Source organism: Lepeophtheirus salmonis, chromosome 3 (genome assembly GCF_016086655.4).
Source record: "Lepeophtheirus salmonis chromosome 3, UVic_Lsal_1.4, whole genome shotgun sequence".
Lineage (NCBI taxonomy): Eukaryota > Metazoa > Arthropoda > Copepoda > Siphonostomatoida > Caligidae > Lepeophtheirus > Lepeophtheirus salmonis.
This window is the reverse complement of record NC_052133.2, coordinates 23,084,761-23,109,863: the sequence shown is the minus strand read 5'-3', so window position 1 is coordinate 23,109,863 and position 25,103 is coordinate 23,084,761. Positions and strand designations below refer to the sequence as shown.

Sequence of the window (25,103 nt, the reverse complement as noted above, 5' to 3'; positions counted from 1 at the left end):
AGTATGATACAATGACATTTGAATATGTAACTATGATTGTAATAAATAATAATTGTCTTTATTGATAATTATCATACTTAAATTATGCGAAAACTATGTGGATGGGAATAAAACTATATCCCAGTTCCTGTCAGGTACAGGTTACAATATCCGATTTAACGTCTAAAACAAAGGAAGAATGTGTTTACCAATAAAAGTACAATTATACATATTCAAATGATATTGTATCATACTAGAGAAATACACATAAAAATTCGTTGAAAGAGCCTATAATTCACTTTTTATCCTTTTCATAACTTGGCTTGATGCGTTCGAACTATGAATTCATTGTCCTAAATAAACGACTTCGATAATTTAAGTACTTTTCGTTCTCTTTGGAGAAGAAAAAAGGTTTATGAAGAGACAAAGACAATCCGTTCTACTGCAATTTCAGATTGTTCCAACTGTACTGAGCTTCACAGTTTTCCTCGTACTCTCCAACGACTCGACCATTGACTACCTGCCCGAATCTTCTTAGTGATTTGTCGCACCATAGCCAACAACCACCTCTTCTTCAGACATATCCCGGATCATAACGAAGTGGAAATCGCTGCTCTTGCCTAGCATTATGCAAATGCTTGTCCGTCAATCCAAGAGTCTTGTCGAATATGAATAATCCATAATGTCTAATGATATTATAATTGATAACGGAGAATTAAGTGATTATGACTTTTTCCATTGGAAATTTCCGCTGGTGTATTTGTTTATTTTTTTGTAATAATATATATTATATTTGTGATAGGTATTATGTCAGTTTAAAAGGATCTTGCCATCTTTTCCACTTACACACTTTTCCTTTTTTTCTCATGGCATTTGTTCCTGAAATCGAAAATTCATATCATTTATATGACATAAGAAAGCAATAACAAACACAAACAGTTCTCTTTGTATAAATGTACTCTCTTGCAATATTTCATTAATACGACTACATTGTTATTTATTAGTTCAAAATATGTGTATTCTATACATCAGGGTGCACTATATACAGTTCACCCCGTTACTATTTTTAATACACACAGACCGACAAAACTTGCTCTAATTATATAGATGTAGTTGTAATTAGGATTCATATGGAGCTTCTATTTTGTACTTTAGAGCGTGTACTGTGTATAGGTAAATGACTATACTATATTATTCAAAAAGATCCCTTAATTCATAAACATAAAATGTGTCCTTCATTATATATATGATAATTGATATCGCTTCTTGTCAATGTATTTTCTACAATTGTACATATAATATACGTCATTATAAATATTTATAATTACGGTTGAATACTTTAATCACGGAATTTCCCCGTGAATACCTTTTCTTCCTATTTCATCACACGCCTAAAAAATTATACGTAAAAACACTTGTATACAAAACAATCTAAACCAAGGATACATTTATATATACCGACATACACAGGTAGGTGAACATATTTTGAACTTCAGTTTCCCTCTATGGCTTTTAGGGGGGGATACATAATAATATATAGTATTAATATTGTAAATGCATTCTCAAAACTACGTCTTAGAACGAATGACAGATCCTTTGAAAAATGAATAGTAAAAAGTGATCATGTAATGGGAGGACAAAGTGTAGTTGTAGTAATGCCAGCCAATAGCCTATAGGTAGTACAGGCAGTGAAAAAAAACACAGGTGAATATTTATACTGTATGTACATATAAATACTCGGACCGAAGTAAAAACGAAAATTAGTAGTTATTATAGTTAAAGTTCCTATATACCTTACGTTTATGAATTTGCCCTGAAAAAATATATCAATTAAAACCTATGTAAGTGTAACCTACTGTCGTATCAACTGTTATAACTGTTTGTTGAATTAATTTTTAACATCTACTTATATTCCTCATTGATATCTCTACTTTTTTTACTAAACATAAGAAGTAGTCAAGTTTGTTTTTGTCTACGTTAATAACTCTAAAAGCGTACTACTTAGTCCATCTGGTTTTAAAAAAAAATTATAGTATGTAAGTTTGTTTGTCATCTTTTTTCGAATTTCGATTACGACTAGTGTATATATTGTAGTGTAAATATTTTTCTAACCTATAAAAAATATGAATACAGTTTTTTGTCATCATATGGAACAATGAGAGAGAATAAAATAAGGAAGGTTTGATAATCTTTTTTTAACAAATCAGAAAGGAATAATCAAAATATATGTTTCCTTACGTTGTTATCTTTTTTTGCTCCATGGTGTAACTTCAGAAAAAAATTTTATTCATGTTTTTTATAGGATAGAAAAATGTATGTGAAAGTAATTTTATGCAAAATAAAGAATAAAACTCTATTTTAAGAATATTTATTGACTAAATTAAGAAGTTTTGCCTTTTTTCAAAATTCATGAATATGTTCTACCTAAAAATGACGTCATAGAGCATTGAAATTTTGCTTTGGTTATTTTTTTACCGAATGACAACTTTACGGAACTTGACGAGCTCGAAATTCGAAAAAAGTTGGTTAACAAACCATTCTCACTTGTAATATTTGTATAGTGACAACAGATATGGATTGTAATTTAATTTTTAAAGACTGTCTTTGCATACGAGTGGAATTTTAATATTTATGTTTTCTAAATAAATACTTTTAGAGTGGATTTTTAATATTTATGTTTTCTAAATAAATACTTTTAGAGTGGATTTTTACATGAAGTATTGGACAACATGAGCATAAAACTCAAGCTAGAGGACCGACCTACAATTCAATCTTTTGACAATGTAGATGGAGATATCCCTTTGAATCCCTATATCGATGAAGAGCCCAAACAAAAAACATATAGCTATGGTGTCATTGAGGTAGGGATTGTTTAATATTGTTAATGAACATAGAATACTTACACATAAATAATATGTTTTATTTCGCTTAATAACAAATCAATTTATTCAGGATCAAAGTCTATGGCTAAAGTTCTCTCCTCCGTTGTTAGGTCAAATTCGATTCAATCCAATTGTTTCGGGGCTTCAATTATTCTAATATGGGTGTTTGTTATCATTTGTATAATGGTTGATCCGGACAAGCTTCCATTTGATGATGCAAAGACATGGATTGTGGCCAATTTTACATGGTTATATATTGGGTCTCAAGATATTTGGGCTATTTTTGCAATTGTATTATACTTTAGGTATTTCATTTCAAATATTTGTATTTGAACCTCAATTAAACTGTTATTGATAGCAAATATTCGAAGATTAAACTTGGGCGTGATGATGAGAAGCCTGAATATAACGATGCAACATGGTTTATGATGTTATTTGCATGTGGAATAGGAACAGGACTATTTTTTTATGGAGTTGCTGAGCCCGTGTATCACTACACATCTCCAAGCCGTTACTACGCAGATCGTGCGATGCAGGATAATGAATTGGCTCAAAATGCTATTAATGTTACCTTATATCATTGGGGTGAGTGATTTGAAAAAATGTCTATATATAAGTTTATACATTCGTATAATATTGAATAGGAGTTCACGGATGGATAGTTTATTGTTTGGTTGGAATGCTCTTGGGGCTCGTTTCTTATCGAGAAGGGCTCCCTATGACGATGAAATCTTGCTTTTATCCCTTGATTGGCGACAAAATCTTTGGATGGATTGGTGATTTGATAGATACAATATCTGTTTTGACAACACTCTTTGGAGTATGTACAAGTCTGGGATTGGGAACTAAGCAACTCAAAGAGGGCCTGGAAATCGTTGGTGGTACCGGAATGGAGGGATATTTGGCAGAGGTATTGAAAATAAATTTCGTTTTATGAATGGACTAAAATAATATTCTAATAATGATTTTTTTACTAGGTAATCATAATTTGGATTGTTACAGCAATTGCAACAATTTCAACAGTCTCAGGCGTTGGTATGGGAATTCGAAGACTATCTGAAGTTTGTTTTCTACTTGGAGTTTTTTTAATGGTCATAGCACTCGTTCAAATAAAACCTATGTTCATATTGAATCTTCTTGTGCAATCAATCGGTTATTATTTTCAATACATTATTCAAATAGGATTTCAATGTGATGCATTCGAACAATCTGGCGAAAATGGAGGTCTTCAAGATAGAGATCGACTGTTACCATCCGTCAACCCTCCCGAACAATCCGATGTTGCATCTTGGATGGATAATTGGACAATGTTTTATTGGGGTTGGTGGATTTCTTGGTGTCCTTTTGTTGGAATGTTTATTGCAAAAATTTCTAGAGGGAGAACATTAAAGGAGTTCATTAATGGAACGTTAACCGCTCCCGTCTTGTATTCCTTTTTATGGCTCGTTATCTTTGGAGGGAATGGTAACTAATCAAATAACTTTCCAAAAAGAAATATGTGTAATTGATTTTACTAAGGTCTTCTCTTGGAAAGGACATCAGCAGCGAAAGGCTATTGTTGTTTAGACAAAGATAGTTCCAGTGGTTTTTTTAGTAGAAGTGAAATTACAAGAATCATAAATGAATCATCTCGTTGGAACGTTTACATTGATTCCAATCAATCAGACTTTCTTTGTGGTGGAGAAACAGGTTGTGGATCATGTTCATCGTCATATCTAAAACTTATGAAAGAGAAAAACGGCACATATGGAGACCTTATCTATGAGTATCAAATGCTAGGGGATGATTTTGCTAGAGCAAGTTTGGATAGACGCTATTCAAGGTACATTTTTGCCTTCAATATTGAGATGAGTAGTTCTAATAGTACATATGAATATCATTCTAAAATACTTTATTACCTACTTGATCAAATTACAATTACACTTCTAAGTAAGTTTAAGTAATAATTTTACAGTTAAAATGCTATTTTATGCGTACGTACTATTATGAGTAACTCAACCAGTATGTAGATACAAGGAACACGTCTCAAGGATCTTACATTTTAATAGGAAATGTAAGGCCATAATTTAATTTCTGTAAATTAGGGTCAAAGGTAGCGTTTATTAAAAAAAAAAAAAGTCAGGGCACCTTTTAAAAGTGCAAAAAATCTTAAGGTAAACAAATGTAAACTTATTTACATGAGACATTAATAAACAGACGAATGATAGTACGAACACTAATCATTATAAATTTAGCCTTGGAAAAAAAAAACCAAAAAAAAAAACAGGTTTACTAAGTGCTTCACAAACTTCATTTTGACCTTTTTTCATTTTTGAATGGTCAAAACTCTGCCAAAAAATATTGAAAGACATGGAACTTTCTAAATATGAATGTGTATTTTTTGTTTTATTGTTGTCTGTAAAAATATGTCTTATATTAGTTAACAAATAATATTCAAAAGGCAGGATTCCAACATTTTCAAATACTTAGTAGTATCATACATTTCTGGTTTTTCATTTCCTTCATAGGTCCATTGAATAATTGTTTTTTAATATGCTTATGTATGTAATATTTTAATTATAGATTATCATGTGCCTTAAAAGGGAAACATGTAAAAATTGAGAAACTTTGGTTTGATGTAATGAGATCTTTTGGAGACATTGGTTACACTTTCTGTATTATTTCTTTATTGGGCATTGTGCTTTATTTTGTGACATCTTCGGATTCTGGATCCTTGGTTATTGATTGTTTGACATCAAATGGAGATCCTGATCCCCCAAGAATTCAACGTGTTTTCTGGGCGTTTATGGAAGGAGCTACAGCAACTGCCCTGATTATTGCTAGCAATTCAGATAAGCCTCTTAAGATGCTTCAGTCAGCTGGACTTATTTCCGGGTTACCATACACATTTGTAGTCTGTTTACTTTGTGTTTCACTTTGGAGGTAAATCCAAAATAATATCTTCAACATATATTAGGTTGGGGGAAGAAGTAATTTCGTATTATTCACTTTATTTCAATACTTTATAAGAAGTGTTATCATCATCCGATTTAAGATAAGTATGCCTCGTTCTGTTTGATAATTGTTGCCAACGAGAAACCAACTTCATCATTCCTTCTCTTAGAAGCCCTTATTGACATCAAACTTGGACAAACAATTTTTCACATGCCTCTATTAAAGCCAAATTTGTACCCCAAACGTGTTGGTGATTGACAGGAACAGGCAGTAGTCACTTATTACCAAGTCCGTATAGTATTGTGGATGCATAAGAACTTCCCGTTTGAGCTCCCGGAGATTCTGGGGCGTCATTAAAGAGGTGCGAGGGTTGGCGATGTCTTGATGAAATACAATTCATCTCCTATTTGAGTTTCTTTTTGTAGCCAGCCTTCTGCAAATGGTTCAAAACGGTTTTAGGATCTATGTTTAGCTCTTGGATGATGCTACAACTGCTAACATGACGGTCTTTTACGAAATTACTTTTCCCCCAACGCATTATATTCACACACTACAATGAAAATATATAATCTTTTCAGGTATGTCAAAATGGTAATGGGTGATTTGGATATTAGAGGTCCAAAATTCAGAGTGAGTTTGTTTGATCCTTTTTTTACGATTCCATATGTTGAATGGAACTTTCCAAGAATGGCTTTATTGTTTGTTGAATGTTTGATGGAGATCTTTATGGCACCGTTTACTATTGGGTCCACTGCTTCAATGTAAGATTTACTTACATTATTTTGTACATTTCATATCTACAATATTTATATGCACATTTTTCTTTCAGTTTATTTGAATATTCAATACCTATTATACATCAAGCAATTGTTCTGACTTTCCTCAGTTTAACTGCTATTTTTCTCATCACGGGAACATTTTTTACTGGTTCATTAGCTCTAAGTTTATGGTTTTATCTTTGCTTCGTAGTTTACTTGACGGTTTTGCGAATGAAAGCAAGGGACACTCTAAAAATTGAAGAAGGAAATGCTGCAGAAGACTTTTTTGCATGCTTATTTATGTACCCAAGCGTTTCCCTTCAATTGAGATATGAATTTCTCCAACCTATTTTTCCATCAAGTGATAAACTAAAATCAAATGCGGATATCAAACAACAAAAAGGAGTTTCTAATCCTTCATTTTCAAACACAAATTTATGACATGAATAAATATAAATGTATTTAGGAATTATAATTTATTTACAACTTCAATGCTGATACAAATATAATATTACTAGGATGCACCCGTATTATAAATTTTATTATTGACATACTAAGAATTTGAAACTTGATAATCCACGGACAAACATACAAACACCTACTATAATATTATATTATAGTAGGTATAGGTATTTATTAACAATCTAATGGCTTTTGACACAATATAGCAACTCCTTTGAGTATGCATTCCTCTTCAGAGTGTTCCGACGGAAGATTGAGATCAATTACAAAGTTATCTTCGCCGGATTTTTCAGAGTTCTGGAACATGGGAATGTTTACTGTTTTAGAATTGTCATCAAGATCATCAAAGGAAACTGGCACAACTCTAAAAACTGGCATTTTGCAATAAATATTCTGACGATCCGAATCCGTTATGCATGACTTTTCATCATTCCAATGTGCTCCAACTAAGTAAAGGTCTTTTACAAGTATTCCCTCATCCGCATTTTGATCAAACTTACATTCTAAAGTTAATTCATGGAAAGGAATTCCCATTTTAAGACTATGCAAATAAAGAATGGCGATGAAGAAATCTCCAGGTTCAAAAAGAGCTGTTAACCAATATACTTTTGGGGGACCGTGAGTTTGCCAGTTGAGTAAAAATGCTGTTCGAAGTCTTAAATCCTCTAAAAAACCCGACATACTCTCCAATATTGGGTATGCCATATTCATCCAAATACTCGGTATTTCATCATTTTTTATAAATTCAAGTAATTCTTGTATTTCTTTGGTCATGATACCACGGCCATCAATACTCATAATGGCAGATTCTAAACTTTCTTTCATGGTATCAAGTAGATCGTTATATTTTTGAAGCTCCTGATCAAGGACAATGTTCAATATTTTATCTTCTGAAAAGGAATTATTCTCTGTGGTTTCAAATTCCTCGGGTAATAAGTTTAATATTTTTGACATAGTCTGCCTCATCTTTATAAATTCGTCTTCCTTATCTTCCATTTTCTTATTTGACTCTGGAATCTTAGCTTCTTCTCTTTGTGTAAGTCTTAATTTATGAAGAAAGGTTTCCCCTTCTAAAACATTTTTTAGATAATGAGTTGCCTCGCCCATTCTAAGAATGTTATGATTAGTCTCAGTTGGAAGATTCATTATGTAGGACTCTGTGGTTTTAAAGTCCGACAAGTCTTTTAGGTGATAAATACCACTAATATCTAAATCATTGATTAATTGCAGTATATCGATCTGCAATATGGAATGAATAAATGTATCTAGAGTTCGTTGATCCCATTCGTCCTCCATTCTTCCTCCATATGAACATGCAGAAATAAGATATTGTAATGTACTTAAAGCTGATCCACTAATTTCTTCTGTAGATGATTGATACACTGATTCTAAATGGAATTTACAGAGCTCGACATCCTGCTCTCCAAATATGTAATTTCCATTCCATCCACATTGGCTATATATTCGTCGTTCATTGAGTGCTGCGTGAATGATGGCCAAAATGAAAACTAACTTTTTGTAAGTTATTGATGAATTATCAAATACTTTTCTAACGGAATTATCTGATAATATATATCGAATGATGTTCAATTTTAAATTGGATGACTCTTCTAAAGCTATTTTAACACTTATTTGAAGTGTTGGCACCGAAAAACTCTGAAAAACAAATTTGTATTTATATATGTAGGTATATTACAATTTATAACGTTATGAATTGAAATACATTACCTTAATTGGACGAGTAGATATCCAAAGACGAAAATCTGTATTGGTACTTTCCTTATTTAAACCTTCACAAATATATTCCAGGTCATCCATCCACTCAGGAATTAAATGGCAGTTCATTAAGACTACCCAAGATCCAGTTAGAACGCTTTCTTTAATTGTTTCCTCAGCTTTTTCCTCTAAGCCTTTCCCCATTGAAATGATCCGTAATTTCTTTCCACCATATCCCATACTATCCGCAAATTTGTAAATTATATTTGCTATAAAATGTAAATGAGAAAAAAAATATATATATTAGAAAGTATTGAAGTATGCTATATGTAATACACCTACTAGGATCAACATCATCTCCAAGAATGAAAATAATGGGGGTCGCATGAGTTGATTCAGCATATGATTTTCCAATATCCGTCTGCTCTTGTGACAAAAAAGTTGGTCCAAGTAGATCAACAACATATTTTCGAATAGAAGAAAGGGTTTTATCTGGTCGAATATATGATGTTATGGTGAGAGATTCGAACGGATTATCGTATTTGGAGGAAGTTATTGACGTTGGATCTTGAGAGATCCAAAGACTATTAAAAAATGAAGTCATTTCTTCTGATACACTGTCTATATCATACTTAAGGGTTTTATATAATGTTGTTAATTTACATCTCAAGTCTTCATTTAATAATGTGGAAGAGGCTGGAAAATGGTCCTCTCTTTCTTTCATATTATATCCATTTAAAAGGAAGGTTTTCCACATGTTAGAATCTTTGAAACCAGGATCAGGATTCAGGTTAGCAACCAAAAGAAATGAGTACAAAACTTTATCAACTTCAAACAGACCTCTAGAGGTATTGATATACAAATTTTTTAAGAAGTGGTTTTTAATATTGAGTAATCTTTCACCCAATTCATCAGACTTATCAGCTAAATCAATAGACGTACAAAATATATTGATAAACCAAGTTGAGCTGAATTGATACATTGTGTTTATATTCGATAAGCTAATACTTGTAAAAAATAGAGTAACTGCATATTTGGCTAAGTCCAAATACTCATTTCTATTTTCCTCAATTCTTTCCTTATTTGACTGGCTTGTACTCTGCTTTTCAGATATTTCATTGGCGAGTAACTTGGAAGAACTTAAAGTTTTAATGGCGTTTTCATCCTCAAGTATATTTCCTTTACTACTGAACAAAATATCCAGTATCTTATTTTGTATATCAACTATATTTTTATGATTATCATTTATTTGAATGATAACCTGACTTCTTTCTTCTTCTAATTCCGGTCGTTCTCTGGCTATGATAACCCCGAGGAGTTGATCAATTAGACCACTTGTTGTTATTGCAAAATTTATTAAGGATATTTTGGAACTTATTTCAGGAGGGAAATGGGGATTATTATAGCGTGTAGTAATGTACATTTTAAATGACTTTGAGTATTCAATCGTTGATTCACCTAATTTAATACACACAGATCCCCCTTGTTGAAAAGTCTGTTTTTGAAGAAGGGGCTCAAGAACGGGATCCAATGTATCCCCTATGTTCTCAAGTAAAACAGGTGATCCAAATTGAATGCAACTTTCGAGTGTTCGTATAAAGTCTTTGTCCGATTGTTTAATAACATTTAAGTTATTGTGTTTCTCCATGGACTTAATCCAACGGTTTGCAATGTCTTGAGGATCGATCATCATGGGCCACCTTTCCACTGTATTCATTATGATTCCATTATCTGTTGATACTTTATCTTGAAGAAGTCCACTCATATACCATGTTTGAACTTGAATTGAATCACCCAATATTTTCTGCAAGCTGAAATCCTCTGAGAATGTAATATTTAGCTCCTTTGCCTTTTTCTGCCAAAGTTGAATTTGTTCGTCTCTTATTTCCTGGAAAAATGGCCCCAAATAAGCAATGATTCCTACAGATAATAGAATATCTCCTGTTAATTGGAAATATTTAGCACTTAGAAATTGAGCTTTGTTACTCCAATTTTCCCGCTCATTTCCAAATCCAGTAATTAACTGTTCAGCTCTTTCTAATTTACGACTGCAAAGCTCCACTTCATTTTCTAATTCTGCTTTTCGCTGCTTTTTTTCCTGCAAATCATTCATGATTATTTTTAACTTTTCTTGCGATCTTCTTAATATCTCTTTTTTCCCGGTAAGATTTTCAAGAGATTCCTGAAAGTCAGTGTCAGCTTTTGTTAATGTTTCTCTTTTAGGAGCAATATTTCTTGCTACTTTTTCATACATATCAAGGGATTGTATCCATCTAAACATTGCTCTACTAACCAAATCGGCAGCTGTAACAGAACTTTTGGACTTGTCTGGGTTCATATCTTGTTGTGACAAGTATTTTTCACGAATAATTTTCATTACTTTTGGGTTAAGGTTATCTTTATCAAAAGAATAGAAACTTTCAAGAAACTTTGGATCCGCAAGTAATCGTTTTGTTGGACCCCAAAAATCATCGATCATTTTGCCTACAACTCCAGAAGGATCTGGAATTTTATCCGACTTAATTCCTTTCAAGCAGCATAGTGCCTCTGTGTTTAGTTTGAGACTTATTGTAGGACCTTTCATTCCTCTGATGGATGATAATTCGGATTGAGACAAAGAGGATATCATTTCAAGTGAAGCTTCAACAAAAGAGGTTACCTCTGCTAACTCGGACTCACAGTCGCTTCTTATGGTATCCGCTAATTTTTTCTTCTCATTTACAATAGATTCTTCACTTTTCAATATTTTATCCTGCTCTGTTACTTCATACTGTTCCTTATCCACAATGGATAAAACTTCATCAACATCTTTAGATGCAACTACAAGCTTAGGTTGAATTGCATTCATTTCAGTTTGCATGACGGATACCTGACTTTCAGCTCCTTTTAACTTTTCAAGAGAAATTTCATATTTTTTTTGAGTTTCACAAACCTTTTTTCTATGCTCACGAAGATGTTTTTTAAACATCAAATTGAGTTCCAAATATGAAGCTGGGGTAACATAATTAAAAACTTTACCGGACATTTTCTTTGAAAGTTTTATGCTTGAATTGTGAAAAAATTCACATAAAGACACACAGCTTTTGAGTTCACCAGGTCGGAAATCAATTCCCATTAAAAATTTATTTGAAACAAAATTAAGAGCATCATTCGGCCATTGATGAAACCAATTGATGGTGCATCGATCCATTAAAGCAGGAAATCGGACTAAATTTCTCCTAAATGAATTTGAAGTTGGACTCATGGCAAAAATGATGTGCATATTTTCTTTAATACGCTTTACGAAGAGAGAAAACAAGGCCTGGAGGGATCCATCTGTATGCATAGATTTATCCATATCTTTTTCCAAATTTTTCATATTTTCCACAATTTCCAACTTTTCCTCAAGTGAGAATAAATTAGGTACTTCTCCAGATAAAAGTATATTATTTATGTCCTCCAAATACTCATTCACTAAAATTTGAGAATCATATAAAAAAAGTATCGAAGGTTCCAATTTAAGGGATGTTTTCTTCAAAACAGTTTTCAACTCTGATTTCCATTTGTATAGTTCGTCATCTTTTCCCAGCTCAATTTGATGGAATTCAAAGCCAGAAATGTGTGCAGCTAGTCTTGATAATGACTGTCTTCCTGAGCCTCCTAGGCCAATAAATATCATGTGACTCTCTGGTTGTTTAAGAACTCTTGATATTCGACATAAATGTTCCAGGGCAAAGTCAAATAAAACCAAATCCATTGGCTTCCTACTTATTTGATTGTATTTATCGAGAAGATCTTCAGAAACTCTACGAATATGATCTATGTCTGTAACTGATTTATAAAATTTATCTTCTTCACTATTTTTAGAATCCCCAAAGTCACAGAACATCAATTTTCTCAAATCATTCTCTGTGACTGTTGCTTCTGTGGATTTTAACTCACCAAATAATTCATCAAAATCAATCATTAGATTTTTTCTAGTTTCGGCCTTTACGCAATTTAAGAAAATGTCCCTGTCCTTCGTATGAACTAAGCGGTCATAGTAAACTCTCAAAATTTCATGAACCCATAAACGTTTCATGCATAACAAATCTGTCATAGTCTCAGGAACAGATAAGAGAACTCCACAAATAACTCGACTGAATTCTTTGAGAGAGAATAGATAATGTGAATGCTTAGGCGTTGGAAGGAGTTCACTCACAACAAATTTATGAACACCTAGCGTAGCATTGATCACTTGATTAATGCATGGATCAAATTCCTTTGAAAACCCTTTAGTATCCAGATGCCATAGCACTATTCTACTAAAAATACTTCTAATAGTTTCGTCTGAAAATAAATCCATATGTATAGTATTGAAGTGACGAAAAAATCTTGTAGGAAGTCCTTGTACTCCTGCGATTGGTAGTCTCATTGCCCCAATAATTATCATATCTACTAGCTTAATAGGACTAAGTTCTTTTAAATCATACCAAACTTTTCTATCTAATAGTTGTCGAAGTAGCTCAATCGGTGGCTGAGAGCCAACCTCATCTACTTGAGGAGAATTGATATCGTCAACAAATATAAGAAACTTTTTCCCTAGTGCTGGCCCATAAACACCCTTTCTTCTCTTGTCCAATTTTGACATGACCAGACTCTGAGTCACTGTAGGTGATGAAACACTAGTGAAATATAGCTCAATATAAGAAAATTTATCTGGATCCAACTTATTATGAAGCATGTTTTTTACATAAGAGGACTTGCCAGTACCAGAACTCCCAATCAAAAGAAATGGTTTAGAATTCTCTACCAACATGTTCATTAAATGGTTGTATTTAACGGTTTCACAAGTTGAAATATTGAGCTGACATGCGTAGATATCCCTAGGAAGAGAAATATTTGAAACCTCTACATCCCATTTTTGCCACTCTGGCTTCGTTCCAACAATCAATTTGAAATCAAATACAGTTTTCTGATCTTCCCTGGGTAGTGGAAAAGTGGGTTCCCAAGAAGAAAAGTTTTCTTCATTAATAACATTATCGCTGAGATTCAAGGCCTCATTATTTTCATTGTACATAATCTTTTTAAACTCACTATTAAATTTCTTTTTCCCATCCTCATGGCAAATTCCACCGATAGACCAAATGCAAGAGAAGTAAAAAATTCCTTCAAATACTGGAATTAGCTCATTGTCTGATTTCCCCTTTAGTTCGGAACTCTCAATAAGTTTATTGAGATAGCAATCAAAGATATTGATGAGGCTTTGAATAAGATGATGGTCTGTTGTTTTGACTCCTGTACTTTTTTTGGCAATTTTGAGACTGGGCTTACAAAAACGTAGGAACAAGTGTTTCAAATAGTCCTTGACATGATCCGTTATGAATGATGGGAATTTTTTGATCCAATTCTTGACTATTAAGTTCCAGTCCAACATATGTGGATCCATGTATAACACACCGCAGCGGCTAATAGTTGCAGGAGCAGCTGTTTCGACATCTTGAGCCTCAAATATCAAATTTGTATTTGGAGGAAGTCGTATAATCTCCCCAGACATCAAACATAATTTTTTAGTTTCATCCAAAACAGTATTCATGTTTTCAATCCAAGATGAATCGATGGGGCCATCAAATATGAGCCATTTTCTTTCACTTGAAGGTAATGAGGTAAATTGACGAAAGTTTTTTGCCAGGATTCCATCAACCCATTCATCATTATCGAAATATCCGTACATTTGATCAATCTTTATAGCTTTTGGATTCACAACAACCATGTGAGGGGACTTTCCAGAGACAGTATTAAGACCACTTGCTAAAATTTTACAAGCCAATGTTTTACCACCAAAAGACCCACCCAATAACATAACTCCATCACATAGATCCATCATATCATAAAGTTGCTGAACTTTAGACAAAAAGTAAGGAGTACTCTCAAGATTATGTTTTTGGCATTGGTCAATAATTGCTTTTTTTAAAACATCGTCTGGAATTGGATCTGGAGGACATAGTCCAAACAAATGAAACAATATGTTTTTAAACATCTCTTGATCTTGAGGTAATAGTTCGCAATACTTGACGGTGTGAATTGCTTTACATATAATAATGTTTTCATCCTCTAGAGGAGATGTTTTCTTTAAAGTACCAGCAGATCTTAGAATAGAAATAAATGACCTCAAACCAAATTCGTAATGTGGTTGTGAAGATAGAAGACCATCACAGAGTTCTACCATAGAAGCTATTTTACTTGAAACTATTTTAGTTTCTTTAAAACCATGTGACAAGAGAGTCAGCTCTGCAATCATGGCCCCATCAGGACTAGCCATAGCTACAGGACGAAACAAGCTTCGAACATTATATGGAATTGAATTATTGAGAGTTTGTAAAGAGTCAGTAGTTACAAATATTGCACACTGGGGATTAATTTTAATATCAAGGCCTTCAAAATAAATTGAAGTTTGATTTAAATGAATTGATCGTTGAATGATATGTATCTGTTGGGCTATTACAGATAATACCTGAGTCTCTATTCTATGGAATTCGTCGAAACAAGACCATGCACCACAAGAAGCCAAGCCTTTTAAAAATTTGGCGAAAGCCTTGTAATGTAGGTCTTCAGAGCAATTGAATCCAACACATTGTTTTGCTACTGCTTTGGATAAATCCTTAATTGTTTCAGTCTTGCCTGTAGCAGTATCTCCTGAAACAATGCCTCCTTGATGCAAATCCAACGCCATTAACAAAATTCGATAACACTTTTCAGTTAGTGGAATCATAACCAACTTTGAGTACTGACTTAAATATTCATATCCGTATTTAATCTTTGAATATGCCATATGAAGTTCCACATCCTCATTTATCCAATAATACCTTAGTCGAGAGAGCCAGCAGAAATCTTCAGATCCTCCACCATTTTTATTCAAGTCATCTATAATTCCACGAAAATATCCTTGAGCTAAAATAATATTTTTTAAAAAGGTCTCTCTGCTTGTTATACTGGAGGCTCCTAAGGAGAGTATCATATCTGATAATTTAAGAATAAAGTCCTCGTTTTGATTTGATATCTCTTTTAATGAGGAGTTATCGATTGCATTATGAATTTCAGAGGTCCAAAATATATAATTTACACATGATAGTGCTTGAGAAGGAAAATCATTCAAATGATCCTCAATATTATCAATTGAATAATTTTTCACAGACTGCATCATTTTTGCTTTGAGACTTTCCTTCATTTGAATTTCGAGTTCAACCAACCATTTATCTACCTGACCCCGAGCTTTGACGGTACTAATGGCCTTTATTAGTGGAATGATTTCCCCAAATTCCGATTTTATATTTGTTACTTCTAAATCTGAATCAAAGTCCAAGCTTGCAATCCCTTCAAAACATTTTTTAAGATGAGGTTTAACTCTTGTGGGGTCCTTTGTTTCCGATAGGATTTCCAATAGCTCTGAATTTGATAAGAAAAAAAATCTTGGAAAACAGAGTCTCTTCCTTTCCAAGTAATCATTGAGTCCTTTTCCAATAAGATCCAAAAGTTCATTTGATTTTTTTAGTTTTTCTAAAATTCTATCGATTTCAACAACAACAAGAACGTGCTTGTCAACAGTTGCAGCCTTCATTATGTCTCTCCAATTTTTGTCAACAGTTGTGAATCTTCTACCTTCCTCTGGCATTTGTGCCATTATATCAGGATAGCTAAATATTGGCTCCAAATAAAGCCATATACCCTGTACTTTAAGCCATTCATCCATAATTTCTTGTAAAACAAGAAGCCTTTCCTCCCACTTTCCAATTTGCTCTTCAAAAGGTTTGATGTACGGAGATCCTCGCATCGTTTGAGTTTTCACAATATGATCGTCTAAGAGAACTTGAATACCATCTGTAGATGAAAGAGTGAATGTATCTCCATAGGGTGTGATACTAAATTCCATGTCAGACCATTCTTCAACCATTTTTTTCATGGATTTTTCTAAATTAAATTCCTTAGTGGCTGCATCACTGATCTTTCCAAATTTATGAACAAATTCATCCAGACCCATATCCAGTACTTCAAAGAGGTTGGATCCTCCACTCACAGGAAACCCAACTGTATTTGATACAATCTCCCAATGACGATCCCGAAAACCTAAAATAATATTATGTACAATTTTTATATAATTAATAGAGATGGGATTTGTGTAAGAGTGCGAGGAGAAGGCGGGAGCGAGACATATGGTAAAAACTTAAAGACTATTGTTAATATCAGCTACTTGTTAAAGGATTTTTGGGGGAAAATGAATTATTGCTGTAGAAAAGAGAACCTCCTACATTTAAAATAACAGACATTAACTAAGACTACTGTATTAATGTCATATTTAATTAAAAGTATAACAGGGGTAATATCATAATTATATATATTTATTTTATTATGCATTTGAAAAACAATTTATACCAAAAGTAGGCAAGAATTCTTCTTTTAGAGGGAGATGTTAACACACCTACGACCTATTAAATAATGAAGAAAAGCACACGGATCAACCGTTTTTCCTTTTCTAATCGCTATACTTATTTTTATTTTTTTACACATATCCCATCTCTAATCATAAAACAACACAATTCATGTCTAGTAACGCCTGCTGGTTAATATTTAATTTATTATTGTTATTTAAGCCGTAAAACACAAAAATGACCATTAAAGCCTTGAACCGAGAAAAGTTTGCCTTTTAGAACTCGTTAAAAAATCACGTTTTTAGAGTATAATTTCGATTCAGATTTGACGTGAAAAAACTATTAAAATCAATGTATAAAACCTTTTTTGCATATGCCAAATTAATGACTTATAATGTTATCTTGATAAAATTCATAAAAAAATGTGTCTAATCATACAAAAAGCAACTAGAATAACGGATCTTTTTGTAAGTTAATATTTTTTATTTGTTTGATATTATAGTTAATACTAAAGAATAGGCTTATTATTAAAACTTAAAAAGATTTGATGTAAAAGAAAAGATCGATTTTAATTAATTTTTTTTTACTTTATCTTTCAATTATCTTATGGAATATTCAATAAATAAGCAATGTAAGGTTGCTTGAAAAAAGCTCTGAAATTGAATATAAATTTCATATGCTACAATTTTTTTATGAATTTATTTAAAACTTTATTTTAATCTATATAGTTCTTTTACGTCGAAATATGTCTCTGAATTGAATTTTTACACTAATACTTTACTTTTTATAAAGGCCAAACCTGTGTCACTTGAAGGCTTTGAGGGTCTTTTCCGTGTTTTTCGGCTTAAATAAGAAAATAATAACAAACGTATTTTTCAACCAGTGGGCGAAAATTATGTTGCATATTGTAATTAGCCTTCAGTTATAAGAATCAAACCTAAATTTCCTAGGGTTTTGATAATTGGCATCTTATCTTTAAACTCTGCTATTTTTTCACAGACATTTACAACCAATTCTTTAGCTGCTGGAATGTCACTAAACTCATTTTCCAATTGTGATACTAATTTCCACGAACTTTCAACCTCGGTCTCAATATCTGCTGGGTCATGTGTTCCCATGGGGCATTCATACCAAGTTTTTTTGTTTGTTCATAAATTCCATTGAAGTTTCATATAAGCGATAGAATGGATTCAGTTTATTAATTGTGGCTTTAAGCAGAGGATAATGAGTCACTTCCCAATCAAAAGCCTTCTCCTCCATGTTGAATTTTTCCGTTTTTTCCTGACATAATTGTAACTTTTCACTCAAGGCATGAGCCTTCTTCATATATTTTGCAAGTTCATTGACGTCCCCGTACGAAAAAATCATCCACCTGTTGATTAGCAGATTCCAATTCATCAATAAATCTTTCTCTTCGTAATTTGAGAGCCTTTTGATACTCTAGTGTCTTTTCTCCAATGATTTTCTTATGTTCGTCAAATACTTTTGGCATTTTCGCTTGCCACTGAAAGGTTTTAGTGTTTGACTTCATTTCAGCAGTTGTGAATTGTAAATAGTCAGATAGAAAGACGAGTCTTCGAGCAGCTTCCTTCAAACCCTTTTCCATATTCAACATTATAACATTTTTTATATGATTAACCTTTGATTTTAATTCAACCAACTCTTCAGTGTTGTTGGGAGCAGATAATGCAGTTTTGGATATTTTTTCAAAACGCTCACAGAGTTGATGGTTTTGACGCTGATGATCATTGGACATTTTTTTGAGTATGATTTCTCTTAGAACGGAAATCTTTCTATGGATTGATACGATTAAATCCTCACAATGAAGTTCAAATATTCCAAGAGTAATTATGGGTGGAAGTGTCTCTTCAAGAGTTTTACCTATAATATAAAAAGTTATATACCATATATGTAAATATTTAATATTGGGTAAAAGCAACACATGGGGAGGGTAAATTACCCAATTTATCAAAGGAAATGACTTTCTCTGAAAATTCATCGAACGAATGAGGTTCTTTCACATAATCATTTATATCTTCATCAGCTTGTCCATTTATTAAATACATATAAGTGTCGTAATTCTTGATGTACTCCCTTGGCTTTTGACTTTGAATCCTTATAATCTGGATTATATTGGATTTGAAATTTTTCACAATATTTTCAAGTATTATGGGTTTAAGATACTCTGGTTTTTCATCATCCTCTGGAGGATCTAACACAAACTCAAATCTTGATATTCCATTAGTTGCTTGAAGCATAATATCATACGTTTCTAATAGAGCGAGCTCAATGTCCTTAAATAAAATAATTTATTAAATGTCTTATTGCACTTTTAAAAAATTATCTTAATATTACTTGAAAGTTTGGATAAAAAATAATTTGACTCTCGGACATTTTCAAATGAATAATAAATCCAGAATCCTCGATGCGGGTTACTTCCGAGCATTCAGATTTTTTTCTTTTCTTTTTCTTACTCCACTTTGATCCTTGTACTTGGCCACCACCATTTAGTACATTGATTTCAACCATAAACTCATTGAATTCATTCATGGACAATAGACATAAACGTTGAATGGACTCCGTCATTTGAACAGCCATGCATGCGTGTAAAGAATTAAGACGATTTTCATTTGTCGGAAGTGCTCTTTTCTTTTCGCATGTCTAATAAATGGTAATTAATTAATTATCATATAAAGTGTAAATAGACTTTTACAAAATATTAGAAATCTATTTATTTTTACTTATCTGGGAGAGTAGAATTTTACCTTGTATATTTCAAGGACAGAACTAAGCCACTTGTTCTTTAATTCTCCCTTGACCCTTTCTACTTCTTGATAAATAACATCTTGGTAAGTCATTATTTCAAATTTAGCGTGAAGAATGTTTAAATTCACCCAGAGTAAGTCGTCGTAGGATTTATACCAAAGGTTAAGCATCTGAAGTAAGCAAGAACTAATTGGATGCAAATTAAGTCTTAGGTACTTTCGAGACTGAATATATAGTTTTTTCCATGCATTCGAGACTCCGGCCAACTCAATTGTTAACTCTGTTTCATCATCCTCATCTAAAAAGCGTTCATCTTCATCGATTTCAGGCTCTTATAAATATAAATGAATGAATTATCCTTACAAAAGAAAGTTCTCAATGAAGAATACCTTTCAAAACAAAATCAACAATGGATTTCTTTACTGCAAAAAGATAATCTTTTCGAATTTCAGCATGAATGTTGTTAATTCCTTTTTGGTTTTTCATTAATCTTCGTGGAACCATTGTCATTATCCGTTTTAGCCATTTAGAGCTCATAGATGCAACATAGCGTGTGTCAATACCGTTGTGTATGTAGTAATAATATCTAAACATATTTTGAAATTTAAGAGAAAATAGTATTAGTTCATAATAATTGAAATGATTAAATAATAAGGATGTTTTTTTTAATAAAGTTAAAAGTAAGAGCCATGTACATTCAAAGTACGTAGTTTATAGAAAGAGAGGTTTAAAGAAATGTAACCAGGACTAGGGGGAGGGTCAGAATACAATGCTAAAAGTTTGAGTACAATCTTTGAATATGTCACTTTACAGAAAATATAATACGTACAATAAATACGGTAAAGTGGGGTCAAATGGCTGTAATTTATTTAAGTGCCTTTATTTTATTTTATTTTTTTGGGGGGACCCCCCCCAAAAAAAATTAAAAAATATATGCTTTAAAAAATATTAACCAAATAAAAAGTTCCTGGCAAAGAAAGAAAGTTATTAAGTAAAAAAAAACATTATATATATAGGTTCATTCAATACAGTAAGGAATATAATTTACTATAGGCTATATGGATTTTTTTTTTTTCCTATTTAAAGTAGGTTACCCAAAATTACTTTTATTAACGCGTGGGTAAAACGTAAAATATGTTGAATTTCTTCGCATTCATCAATTGAGAATAATTCTTTTATTTTTTTTTTTAAACGGACTTCTGCATAAAGAGAAAGCTTAATCATAATTAATTTTATTATCAAAATGGGGGTGTTTTTTTTTTTGAGTAGTGCACGATTATAGTATTATAGTTTATTGGCTATGATGACCCACGTGAGGAGCTTCTTCCGTGGGTGGGCTAGAGGCACTGTAGCCCACCTCAATTTAAGGAACATTTCCTTTTTGTTAAAAAATTTTATATTTGAATTTTTTTCAAAAAATTCAAATATAAAATTTAATTTTTGTAATTCTTTTCCAAAAATTATATTTTATGTTGATAGCTGTGGATTTTTGAATTATTTTTTTTTCAGAAATTCAATTTTTAAAATTATATTTTTTTGAGAAAATTCAATTTTTTAAATTTTCTTTTCTTGAGAAATTCAATTTTAAATTATATTCAAAAAATTTAATTTTATCCGAATTTTTTTACTTTTTTTATTTTAAAAAAATCCAAAAACCGAGCCCCCCTCTAAAAAAATATATATATATAATCCTGCAGACACCCCTGCGGCCCGTATATTACCCTTAACTGACATTTTAGCCTATCAATTTGCTACATTCGGCAATTAATTTGTAGATAATATAAGCCATACATGAAATTAATTGATTAAAATAAGAATTTTAATCAAATCAACGTCATAAAAATAGTCTGTGTTTGTTTATAAAGAATATTTTAAATTTAAAGAAATCATACTCATTTAAAAAATCCAGATTCATAAATATATTGAACTCACCTTAATAAATCTTTTTCCTTTGTTGTAAGGGGAGCTCCAGTCCACGAAGGATCTGCATCCTCATCATCCCATTCATCACGGTGCATTATGACTTCAACTAGCCTCTTGCGAAATTTTTCGCGATTCTTCCTAGATTCTGCATAGCTTTTATAGTTTGTACGACTTGATCCGCCTCTATTGCAAACAGACTTCTTCATTCTTTTCCCAGGCATAGGCATTTTACCTGAGTTATAGAGTGTCAAAATTAAATACATATTTTATAAGTCCAAAGTCATTTTACAGATGAAAACAAATTTGTTTATTGTGCTAATTAGCAATTACCACAATGAACCTACGATAAAATGATAGCTGATTTTATAGCTTCAAGGTTTTTAGTTGTTCTGAACAATTATAAATAGCAAATTTTGACTCTGAACACCAAAAAATAATGATAATTTACGATTTTGAAGGCTACATTTTTTTAAAGTACACTTTTCTTAAATCTCCTCCTTTGAGGATGACGCTATACAGTCTTAGGAAAGTTTGCAAATATCACACAAAAAATATTGTTTATTCAAATGCTTGAGACCATCCAACAGTCCTGTTTATATAAACATATATATTCATGCATAGACACATGGCCGAAAGCCACTTTGTCGAACAGAAACTTTCCCGAAAAAAAAATGAAACATACATTAGATGATGATTCATATAGTCCAATAGTATGTAATTATGATTCCCAATCATGTTACTCCAATTTAAAAAAAATGAAATGTTTAATTATTTGTAACGGAAAGTGTTAATTGATTTATTTCATTATAAAAATGCTTTAAAAGTTGGCTTAAACAGCTAATAGAACCGTTGTAATGTTTAGAGAATAGAAGGAGTCAATCAATTAATGATTGAAATACAATGGACGATGTGAATGGATAGATAGAATGTGTTGGTGCTCCTATGTAACTGGTCAAATCCTGATCGACACTTCTGGATGCCGATCATGAAGATTATCATGATGTTTTTGTCATTGAAATAGTCTAATAGATAATTATATTGTATTGCAGCACTAATCATCATCAAATATTTTTATTATTTTTTTCGAGAATTTGTCGATTTGTCATAGAGGTAATTCGGAAAGTGTCCGTTCGGTAATAAGGTTTTCGGCAAAGTGTCCGCGAAGTTCCATATATTATAAAAGTTTCAAGAAAAATTATCAGCCCGTTTTTGAAAAAATCGATGTATGCGATACATGTACAGCGTCTGCCTAGCAGGGGCGTCCGCAGGATCGTATATATATTTTTTTTTTGGAGGGGGAAGGTGCTTGGTTTTTGAATTTTTTTTTAAATCCAAAAATTAAAATTGTTTAAAAAATCAAAAATTTAAAGCTAAATTCACAAAACTTTCCAAAATAAATTTTTTTGGAAAAAAAATTTAAATATTGTCCACAATTTTGAAAATCGGACATTTACATCATTTATTTTTTTTTAAACGGACAGATAAATTTCCTTAAAACTCTCAAAATTGATAAATATAGATATCAAAGAATATTAAACAGCTTTCAGAACAATTTAGACAAAACATATCATGTTTTTACAAGCGTGTATAAAATATAATCATATTTATACCTCCACAATGTAGCATTTCCATATAACTCTGTCGTCTTGGTCTTTTGATGGGTTCATTTTTTAAAATTTTAGCATCTATTTTTTCTAAGGTTCTTTCAGTTTCTTTTTGAGGATCCTCTATCCCCTTTCTTCTTTTTCTTCTCTCTCTCAAACGTCGATCATAGTCTTTCCTCACTTGTACATTGGGGATGTCAATCCCCGGAATGAATTTCTTATTCTCTCTTATGTTTGAATTGTATTCATACTCAAGAGCTGTATTTGGTCCTTTGTAGTCTTTGTTGAATCGTAGCCGATATCTAACAGCATACGGAAGATCTAATTGAGATATTCCCCCGTACATTTGAAAGAGTAAGATAGCTCTTAATAGTACATATAACAACGTATAGAATTAAGCAACTAAAACTATAAAAACCGAATCAAACTTTTCTAATTTATTTTTGGTTGTCATGGACACAAATTTCCGTCATAGAAAAAAAAATGCCTTCCCTTCTTCAAGAAAATCTTCATATATTTTTTATATATAAGCAAATCTATAAATGACTTTAAGATTTGGTTATAAATTTTATAATAAGTCTCTGATAATTAAAAAAAAAAACTTGTTATGCAAAAGAGATCCATTGTAAGTTTTTCGGAAAAATGAATCGATTTTTTATTGATCAAATGATACATGTTTATGATACATACATAAACATATGGTGGAAGGAACAAATATTTGTATAATCTATAAAGATTAGGGTGGTTCATTTCAACTCTATTTTTTTTAAATGTTGAGCTCTCACAAGCCTAAAATATGCACTTTTGTAAAAAATGATGGCTAAGAAATTTTGAACATTTTTGAAAAACTTTTAAAGGTTGCTCAAGTGCCTTGAAGCTTAGAAAAATGACAGTTTGTTATAAGGTGTTGTCTTTTTCTTTTAGTATCTTCAAACATTATTTAATAATTTTTATTTTACGTTTATAAAGCACTTACTTTATTTTCTTCTTACATTATTATTATCGATTTAATTACTTTGGTGGCGACTACATGAAACATACCATTTTTTTGTGATACTTTTACAAACTTGCGTTTTATTAAAAAAAAATATTTAATTTTAATTTTATTAATTCTGGAAATCCAAAAAAAATTACTTTCCCACAATGGAAACCTTGGTCACTTTGAGACAGTGAGAATAAATTAAAAAGTTATTTTCGTAAAATTAGCATATTATTCCTATAAAAATGTATATCATTCAATATTGAAATATGCAATGTTAAGAGCAAAAAAAAACCAAAAAAAAACAACACACACATTAAAATTAAGTTTTTTGAACTATTTTGCATTTTTTAAATGTTTCCCAAATGGAAACCTTGGTTTCTAAAAGGTTAGAAGGGAGTAAAAGTGAAAACACAGAATTGAACTTATAATTCACATTCTGGGCCAGTTTTGAGGGACTTGCTTCAAACTCTACTCTTGACTGGGACCCTTGGCTGGATCACTTTTTTTAACGTTCCTTTAATTGTTTAATTAAGTATAAATTAACACTACTGTATTGCACTCACTACATCTGTTCTAGGAAAAAGGTGTTTAAAGACCATGTACATAAAGTATATTTCCTGCTCTAGGAACAACCGAGGCACAAGTCTACGCAGATTGAGTTCAAGATAATAACGTCTCCTGTGTGCGTTGTCCATTGAGCTACGTTGTTCCAT

At 31.8% G+C, this 25,103-nt stretch overlaps 3 protein-coding genes across 6 annotated transcripts; 1 reads left to right on the top strand and 2 right to left on the bottom strand.

The window, feature by feature from the left end:
• Positions 1-1,441: 1,441 nt before the first annotated feature.
• On the top strand, positions 1,442-7,073 carry LOC121114700 (glycine betaine transporter 1). 4 transcript variants are annotated; one of them, XM_071887180.1, is made up of 10 exons: positions 1,442-1,683; positions 2,679-2,840; positions 2,932-3,166; positions 3,220-3,446; positions 3,506-3,771; positions 3,839-4,325; positions 4,380-4,683; positions 5,424-5,783; positions 6,374-6,556; positions 6,625-7,073. In XM_071887180.1, exons 3-10 carry the CDS (start codon positions 2,943-2,945, stop codon positions 6,992-6,994), a joined length of 2,421 nt encoding a protein of 806 aa, XP_071743281.1. In that variant the 5' UTR covers positions 1,442-1,683; positions 2,679-2,840; positions 2,932-2,942; the 3' UTR covers positions 6,995-7,073. The 4 variants fall into 4 exon arrangements, with proteins under 4 accessions (XP_071743281.1, XP_040564674.1, XP_040564671.1 ...); XM_040708740.2 differs by having other exon boundaries at positions 1,474-1,683; positions 2,972-3,166; XM_040708737.2 differs by having other exon boundaries at positions 1,667-1,820; positions 2,972-3,166.
• LOC121114699 (dynein axonemal heavy chain 7) lies at positions 7,015-18,375 on the bottom strand. The gene is made up of 4 exons (XM_040708736.2): positions 18,053-18,375; positions 9,074-16,813; positions 8,744-9,000; positions 7,015-8,671 (listed from the first exon to the last, which is right to left on the bottom strand). The coding sequence occupies exons 1-4, from the start codon at positions 18,231-18,233 to the stop codon at positions 7,190-7,192; spliced, it is 9,660 nt and encodes a 3,219-aa protein (XP_040564670.2). The 5' UTR covers positions 18,234-18,375; the 3' UTR covers positions 7,015-7,189.
• LOC139904952 (dynein axonemal heavy chain 7-like) lies at positions 18,326-23,812 on the bottom strand. Its single transcript, XM_071887181.1, has 7 exons — positions 23,415-23,812; positions 21,814-22,036; positions 20,271-20,467; positions 19,881-20,212; positions 19,471-19,776; positions 19,076-19,409; positions 18,326-18,996 (listed from the first exon to the last, which is right to left on the bottom strand). Exons 1-7 carry the CDS (start codon positions 23,752-23,754, stop codon positions 18,455-18,457), a joined length of 2,274 nt encoding a protein of 757 aa, XP_071743282.1. The 5' UTR covers positions 23,755-23,812; the 3' UTR covers positions 18,326-18,454.
• Positions 23,813-25,103: the final 1,291 nt, after the last annotated feature.